Below are 8,603 nucleotides of genomic sequence, written 5' to 3'. Positions count from 1 at the left end.
GTCTTTCTATCTTATAAGCAGAGCGAATAACACTCCTAATTTGTTTCCCAGCTTGTCTGATGAAACAAAAAATTTTAGCATGATAATCCAACCAACCAAAGCAAACAAATAATGCTCACTGAAACTTGAGCATGGCTCCAACAACAACAACAAACCTCAATTTTGTCTTTCCCCGTATCAGCTCCTGTTCAGCTTGCACTGCGTTCTTCTGAAATGGTTTAAGCATGTTTATTAGCTTACAATATAATATATCAAAAGGGGAAGATAAATTCACTGCTTAAAGGGAAATCATTAGGTGACCAGCAATTTCTTACAGTTTGTAAGTATTTATTCTTTAAACACCAGCTTCTTCAAGGAATAGAAAAAGGGGAATCATACGTTTATTTATATAATACCAAAATAATAAAGGACCTCAGCTTACAATTTCTATTATATATTAACCAAAAAGTGGCAAGTATCAGTAAATTAATCATCCATAGTGCAGCCAAGAGAACCAAGCTTTAATAAGTAAATAAATAAATAAATATAAATAAAAATATGTAGGCAAATTGACAAACACAATAAGAACTTCCAATCTTTCATGTCACAAACAGTAGCTTGACTCATATGGAAAACAAAATGCAATTCTCCGCAGTCTACATCCATTTTCTCACTCTTTTGCATCCAAATAGTTAACTCATTAAGGAATCATCTTAGTTTGACTTAAGCATCTTTATTTACAACTAATAATGGAGAGCAAAGTCTGCTGATCAAGTTTTATAAATCAACTTTGGCACAAAATGCACTGTGTGGACTCCAATTTACGTAGAAAAATGAATCATTCCCATCAAATCTCCCTTCCACTTCCCCAACACAGCAGCACAATAAATTAAATCTATCCATTTTCTAAATTCATTTTTTGTCATGAGGGGTGGGGGTGGGGTGATGTTGAAAAGTGAGCAAAGAGAATGTCATGTTGAGAGATCAAGCATAATCTTCACAAGATGGTATAATTAATTTGAGATTTTGAGCATTACTATCAAACAAAACTTTAATATCAAGTGTTCCAAATATAAACCAAGATAAAAAGGTGCAAAAGAAATACCTCCCATTTCTCACTCTCTGCCTTCAGAAAATCAATGGATTTCTTCAGCTCTTTGACTTTTGCATCAGCTTTAGAAAGCATGGCCTGCACACAGCAATAGAACTCTGTATTACTACAGCCTTACAATATAAAGAGTGCTGAATATACTTAAATCAAGATTAGTGGCAGGTAATGTTACTTTCTCTGCCCCCACTCATCCGTTTTCTGCCTTCCCCCATAATTAGTAGGCATTGTTTTCTAAGCTTTATCCCATCAAAACTGAAAGTAAATTAACCACTTTTTATATCTTATGAGCCTTGAATTTAACCTTTTACAGTTTTACTTATTATTCTTTTGATTCTTTGCATCTTAGAATGTCTCCAACTTTTTCTTATAGTCATGCTTTACTAATTTGTATGGTTTCTTCTTCAATGTCCGTTTATTTTATCTACCCAGCATGTTGATGAAGCCTAACACCCTAACTAGGTCCAAGCTTTTTTTACTTGTCAATAACTAAAATATTTTTTCACAGATATTTGTAGAGAAAAAACACTAACTGCTGTAAAAACAGTCGATTACCTCTTCACTGACAAATATGCTTCTTGCTTTGTAGTACAAAAATCGCCTTGGTCCTGTGGGTAGTAAACAACTCTCAGGGCTAAAGGAAAAAGGATTTGAGCAGTTCGTGTGACATCAGTAATCAGCCTAATAAGTCACTCATGCAAAAACATATTTAGAAGTCACTAGCTTCATACATAAACTGTAATTTTCTTTCTTATTTCTTTTCTTTTTTATAAAGACTGTCTTCATTCATAAATTATTGGGGGTGACTCCAAAGATTCAAACACCAATAACCAGATGAATACTCAATCTATAACACACCCTCCCAGCAACATTAAAGTCGAAATTGAGATTATAAATATGATATTGTCCAGGGATCTGCCCATCCCAACCCTTACACCTAATCCCCGAAGCAAATGAAAAACAGATAATTTAGCTTAATTGACATAGCAGTTGTTCAAGTATGGTAACTGCTTTACACAATGTGGTTTCAGGAAAAGAAAAATTATTATCAATATAAAATGACTTACTTTTCAGACCCAAGAATCCAAGGCTGAGAAAAGCTCCTATTGTGATCAGAGGATGTGAAGCTGCAATACTAATACCCTCTGCAAATACAATTTATTATTAGGAAAACACAATAACACAGAAACAACAACAACAACAATAATAATAATAATAATAGAATTGTTAAATACACTTATAAGTAGTACAAACCTTTAATCTTCCCAAAAGTTAAGTCCTCATATACATGATATTCAGCCTTAACATCTTGCAAGGAATCCTGCATACATTTTATCATTAATTAAACTCATTTTTGTGCATCATTCACAAACTCATATTCAATTTTTGTATCTGAATGCATGACTTTGCATTCATATTAGGATCACTACAAGAATTCAAATTTTATGGTTTCTCTTCAATCATTATGCTTTAAAACATAACACCATTGATTGTATCACCATATAAAGTATAAACCATTAACTTGGCTATTGTAAAATTTCAAATACTACAAATACGAGGAAGTATTCATTTCTGCGCTTAATAAAATGGGGGCCAAAGTACTGCAGCAAATTAGCAAGCTAAGAATACCAAAGCTAAAAGAGGAAATAGGAATGCATTACAAGAGTTTGATTAAAATGAGCAGACGAGGTGGTCAGGATACGATCCAATCGAGATTTGGTTACGGCGATTGCACTCTCTATTCCAGTTTCTATAGTCTGCTGGGCCTGCCGCGCCTGTTGCAGAGCATCGTCAATCCACGGTGCAGCCTGTGCTAGGGTTTCCAAATTGTCTGAGTAGTTTCCTCGCTGTTGAGGGAGTGGCGGGGCGACGGAGGGCGGCGGCGCTTTTGAATTCTCATCTGACGATTCGGCGATTATGGCCATCGTCAAAAGCAGTGGCGTTCGCTTCTAATGGCTTGTGTTGTCTGAGATCGCTCTGGGTAGCGACGGAGTGCCGGGAAATTATAGGAACGAGATAATTCCGCTTTTTGTTTAGCAACTATTGGCATTGTCCAATAATAGCAAATTTTACTATGAATCACGCATCAAAACGACGTCGTTTTGATTAATGAAAGCAAACGGTTGAAACGGCCTCCGTTTCACGCCGTACGCTTTCAGTTTATATACACTGTAGTTACTTTACAATACAACTGCAGTTACCTTTCAACACAACTGTAGTTCCTTTTTTATATAACTGCAGTTTCATTCGACATTATATACTCAAATATGTGAAACTGTTATTCAGTTTTCTTTCAAACACAACTACAATTTCTTTTATAATACACTGCAGTTTCCTTTCAACACAATTACAATATCATTTCGATATAACTACAGTTTCATTGGACAATATACACTCAAAAATGTGAAACTGTTATTCAGTTTCATTTTATAAACACTGCAGTTTCCTTTCAACACAACTACAATTTCATTTCGATATAACTACAGTTTAATTTGATAATATAAAAACAAATATGAGATTGTATCTTTTGAGATGAACTGTAGTATCCTTTACGGAGCTCCGTTACGACTTACGGCAATCGTTTCTCCTACTTAATGAAACAGTGTTGTTTTGTGACCATGGTCCACCGTATAAGGACTCGTCCAATAAGTTGTCAATTTGTAGTTTGTACCTGGCAATTTATATCATGGACATTGTGCACCCTGACCTTCTAATTAACGGTTTTTTTTAGAAATCTCGTATCCCGTTTCGGCCGTTAATCTATAAAAAAAAAAAAAAATTACAAACGCGATTTGCTCTGATCCGATCAAATTGGCGATTTTCTTTGTATATATGATCTTCGCAATTTGCTCTATATTTCATATCTTATGGATTCATAGACAGTGCGACATGGACGAGGTGATCGCGCAATAGGATTTGGAAGTGACAGAGGACGGCATTGCTCCGGTTGGATTGGCAATCTCAGACGATTCTACTCTAGGTTTTTAATTTTGATTTTTGATTTCGTATGTGATATTCGTTGATTGAACTATGTGAGAATAGTTTTAGAATTGGTGTTGAAACACTAAGATGATTCGTATGTGAAATTATGTTGACTGGAGTAGTGTAAACACTAAAATGAGTTTTGTTGTTATCATTTATATACATTATGGTTAAGAATTATGTGTATTATGGTTATGTTTTATGTGTGTTAACCATTGAAGTAGTGTAAACACTAAGATGAATTTTGTGTATTGTTGTGATGATATTATGTGCATTCTGTAGTGAAATTCTGTGTATTCTGGCCAAGAATTCCATATATTCATCTCAATTATGTATGGTAATCACTTGAGTGGTGTAAGATGAGTTTTGTGTATTGTTGTGATGATATTCTGTGTATTTTGTTTTCAGATTTTGTGTATTCTGTCCACGAATTCTGTACATTCATCTCAATTATGTATGTTAATCACTTTTGAGTAGTGTACGATGAGTTATGTGTATTGTTGTCAATAATTCTGTACATTATTGATTTGCAATACCATACCTCATGAAACAGAAGTGACAAAACTTAGACTTATTATTCTGGGTATTCTGTTCAGAGATTATGTGTATTCTGGTATATAATTATGTACATTAGTGATTTCCAATACCATACTTCATAAAATAGAAGTGACAATACTTAGGCTTATGATACTATGCATTATGTTTTGACATTTTATGTATTCTGTACACGGATTATGTACATAGGGGTGTTCATTCGGTTAACCGAACCATTTTAACCGAATTGATTTAATCGAAATTTTTAAACCTTATCATTAACCGAACCAAAATTTGTTTTACCAAATTAATTGAACCGAAATCTTTTTTCGATTAACCGATTAACCGAACTTTTTTTAAAAAAAATTTTAATCCTAAAAATAACACTTAAAATAATAAATTCAATTAAAATAAAATACATATCATAATAAATTCATAACAAAATAAATAGGGAAAATGACACTTTTTCCCCCTATGTTATGTGCATATAGCACTTTTTCCCCCTGTGTTATTAAAGGGGCAGTTTTCCCCCCTCAGTTATTTTAAAAGTTGTAGTTTTTCCCCCTGTAATGTTAAATTGTCATTTTTGTCCTTCAAAATAATTATTTCATTTATTTTTATTCTCCAACCAATTATTACTAATATGTATGAAAGATCACGGTTCGATATGAACCTAATCGAACACTGTAGCAATTGAACTTAAATAGTATGGACGGTAGTTACGGTTACGATTTAGAACCGAAAAAATAAAATAAAATAATTGTTGAATTTAGACTATTTTTAAATAAGAAATAAAATTAAAATAAATAAATAAATAAGTTTTGATTGGCAGTTCAAAATCGAAATTGGAATCGAACCGTACCGATTTATCAAAATAAGTGTTTGATCATTTTCACTATATATGACTGTGGTTCAGTTCCGGTTCACGGTTCAACAATTTTTATTTTTTTTTTCGGTTCTGAATTGTAACCAGAACCGTCCATACTATTTTGGTATGATTGCTACAGTGTTTGGTTATAAGTAATAATTTGTTGGAGAAGAAAAATAAATGAAATAATTATTTTTAAGGGTAAAAATGCCAATTTAACATTTCAGGGGGAAAAATAGCCACTTTAATAACAGAAGGAGAAAAAGTGTTATATGCACATAACATAGGGGGAAAAAGTGTCATTTTCCCAAATAAATAATGCCACAACAACACCATAAACATTAAAACATGAATTATAAACTCCAAACATCAATAAGTATATATATATATATATATATATATATATATATATAAAACTTCAGTTAACCGACCGTTTCAAACTGAATTAACCGTTAACCGAAGTTTTAAGATTCTTTTAAATATTAACCAAAACGAAAAAGTTCGATTCGGATACGTATCAAACTGAATTAACTGTTAACCGAAGTTTTAAGATTCTTTTAACTATTAACCAAAACGAAAAAGTTCGATTCGGATACAGTTAATCGAACTTTTTCAGTTCGGTCGGTTAACCAAAATTTTTCCATAGTTTGCACACCCCTATATGTACATTTATGTTAGTGGTACTTAAAATTGTCTTTTGCAACTGATCAGGATTTTTTGAGGTTGTTAGTGAGTTCCATTGATGAAGCGTATGAGATTTATAATGACTATGCTTTTAGGTTAGGATTTAGTGTAAGGAGAGGTAAGCAAAGATATAGTGCTGCTACGAAAATAGTGAAGATGAAAAAGTTTCATTGTTCGAAGTCTGGATATAAAAGGTGACAATGTTAATTCCTTCATACACTCCAATGTACAAAATACGTATAGAAGTTATATGTAAAGCATGATCTTGAATGGAAAATTAGCCCTCAAATTCATCTCTTTTATTGCTTAATCTTGAATCACTTAGAGAGAGGAGAGAGCTTAGTTTCTCAAGTATTTCTAGAGAAAAGTGGAGAAAGGGAGGAAAAAACCCCTTTCATATAGGACTAGAATCTTTTTTGTAGGCTCATACCCGTACTCGTATACCGAAATATGTATAACATACTTAGGACCGTATACCAGGAGTATATTCCCTATCAAGTAGCCCATCCAGTTCGTGCCCTAACGTCGAGCCACTGAGGAAGGGTTCGAGCTGGAAATATGCCCTTATAGTCCGCGACTTACGTCGGTTGCCTCGTTAAAAACCTTAGACTAAGAAAAAACCCAATAATAAAAAAGTCATAACTAAAGAAAAAAGAGCACAACCTTAAGCGCCAATGAGGAAGAGTTCGTGCAGGAAAAATTGACCGTATAGTCCATAACTTATGCAGATTGCCTCGTTAAAAACCTTAGACTAAGAAAAAACCCAATGAGAAAAAATCTTAGCTAAGGAAAAAAGAGCACAACCTTAAGCACAGTCTATTGGACTATAAGGGTCGTCCGAACACTACCGATCGAGGGATCGAGTTTGCGATACTATTGAGAGGTCGAATTTTACCAATCTAGGTATCGGGTTTCACCAATCAGGAGATTGGATTTTATATGAGATCTAGCGATCAAGATTGGTCAAGTCTTACCAATCAAGGGATTATTCACGATCCAATGACCTCTATTGATCTTATCGATCATAGGTGGGAACGCTTTTCTCAATGCCCTTTGCTCGGGTTAACTGGACGTAACTAGTTTGAGTTTGGTCAAACATCGATCCAGATTACCAGGTTACAAGATCGTTCTTATTTGATCACGCTCGGTTGGTTTTTATTACTATGTTAATCATTATGACGGGCTTTTAAAAATCGGAATCATTTGACTGGGGCATTTTTCGCCCTTTTTATGCTCGGTTTAGGAGCTAAGAATCCCAAGTGAAGGGACGTTAGTGTTAGGAACATAATGTAATAGGTTTTGATGATACCAAAATGTATTTCAGAATCCCCTAAGTCTCGAAAGATAGGAATCAATGTAAGTTCGACAAGTAAACTAAGAGCGAAAAATACAACCGGGTAACTTGAGCTCAACTCGGAAGATATTTAAGCTTAAGGTGAAACTTGTATGAACATCTTAGAAGTTTCGTGTTGTAATCTCATAGATAGATCAGTAGAAGGCACGAGACAACACTGGAGGAATAAGGGTCTGCGAGACATCAACTAAGTCTCGAAACATAAGCAGAGTTCGAGAGGTAGGACCTCTCGATACAACAAACCAGTTCGAGACATAAGCAGAGTTCGAGAGGTAGGACCTCTCGATACAACAATCCAGTTCGAGACATAAGCAGAAGTTCGAGAGATAGATCTCTCGATACATGGGGTCGAGACATCATCTTTGGTCTTGATAAACTGACACTTCTCCAAAAGGCTAAATGACAGTCAGGAAGCATGGATAAAGTTGGAGAAGAAGAATATCATGGAGATTAAATATTAAGGAGGTGCTAGAAGTGGATGCCACATCAGAATTCCACAACTAACGGATAGACGGTGCACCAATCCAAAGTCGGTTTTATTCCCTAAAACGAGGATCAATGGGAATATAAAAAGAGTGACTTTTACCAAGAGTAGCAAGTGGAGCATGAACTCAAGAAAGTGGATTATGGAATATCCACTACCAAACAAAAGGTACAAGTTACAAGACCACCACTCCATAAAAAATGCTGAAAAAGATGGAAGTCCCATACACAGCGTGGGAGACAAATTTCAAACGGAATAATTTTCCCTCCAACGGAATTATTCCTTAACTCTCATATAAAAAGGACGTGAAGACACAAGTTCAACGGGGAAGTTAGTCAGAGGAAGTTCACTCATTCTGAAAATCTTAAGAGGTGTCTAATTTAAACGTTCAAGTGCTAGTGCTCAATCCGGAATATCATCCTGATATTCAAAACAGCGAGAGAACACATCTTAGTGTTTGAGAGAGTTACAAAGCTTAAACTGCTACACATCCAGAAGGTGACCGAAGCTGCTCTACATCGAAGTTGATTCAACGATAGCTTGTGGTCAGATTGGAGTTTGTTACATTCAACTGTGACAACCAAAGGTCCTTGCTTTGGATTAAGCAAGA

General features: G+C 34.6%; 1 protein-coding gene across 1 annotated transcript in view; it reads right to left on the bottom strand.

The window, feature by feature from the left end:
- LOC116030856 (RGS1-HXK1-interacting protein 1) overlaps positions 1-3,104 on the bottom strand; it is a 4,880-nt gene extending 1,776 nt beyond the window's left edge. The window contains exons 1-7 of the mRNA XM_031273207.1: positions 2,749-3,104; positions 2,342-2,408; positions 2,155-2,232; positions 1,643-1,695; positions 1,085-1,168; positions 156-208; positions 1-56 (exon numbers count right to left, since the gene is read on the bottom strand). The exon at positions 1-56 is cut by the window's left edge and continues 9 nt beyond it. Of these exons, the coding sequence (XP_031129067.1) occupies positions 1-56; positions 156-208; positions 1,085-1,168; positions 1,643-1,695; positions 2,155-2,232; positions 2,342-2,408; positions 2,749-3,012 (655 nt within the window). The 5' untranslated portion in view covers positions 3,013-3,104. The remainder of the gene's footprint in view (positions 57-155; positions 209-1,084; positions 1,169-1,642; positions 1,696-2,154; positions 2,233-2,341; positions 2,409-2,748) is intronic.
- Between the last annotated feature and the right edge of the window lie 5,499 nt (positions 3,105-8,603).

This window comes from Ipomoea triloba, chromosome 9, assembly GCF_003576645.1.
Source record: "Ipomoea triloba cultivar NCNSP0323 chromosome 9, ASM357664v1".
Classification (NCBI taxonomy): Eukaryota; Viridiplantae; Streptophyta; class Magnoliopsida; order Solanales; family Convolvulaceae; genus Ipomoea; species Ipomoea triloba.
Note: the sequence above shows the minus strand (reverse complement) of the source record. Positions and strands in the feature narration are given on the sequence as shown.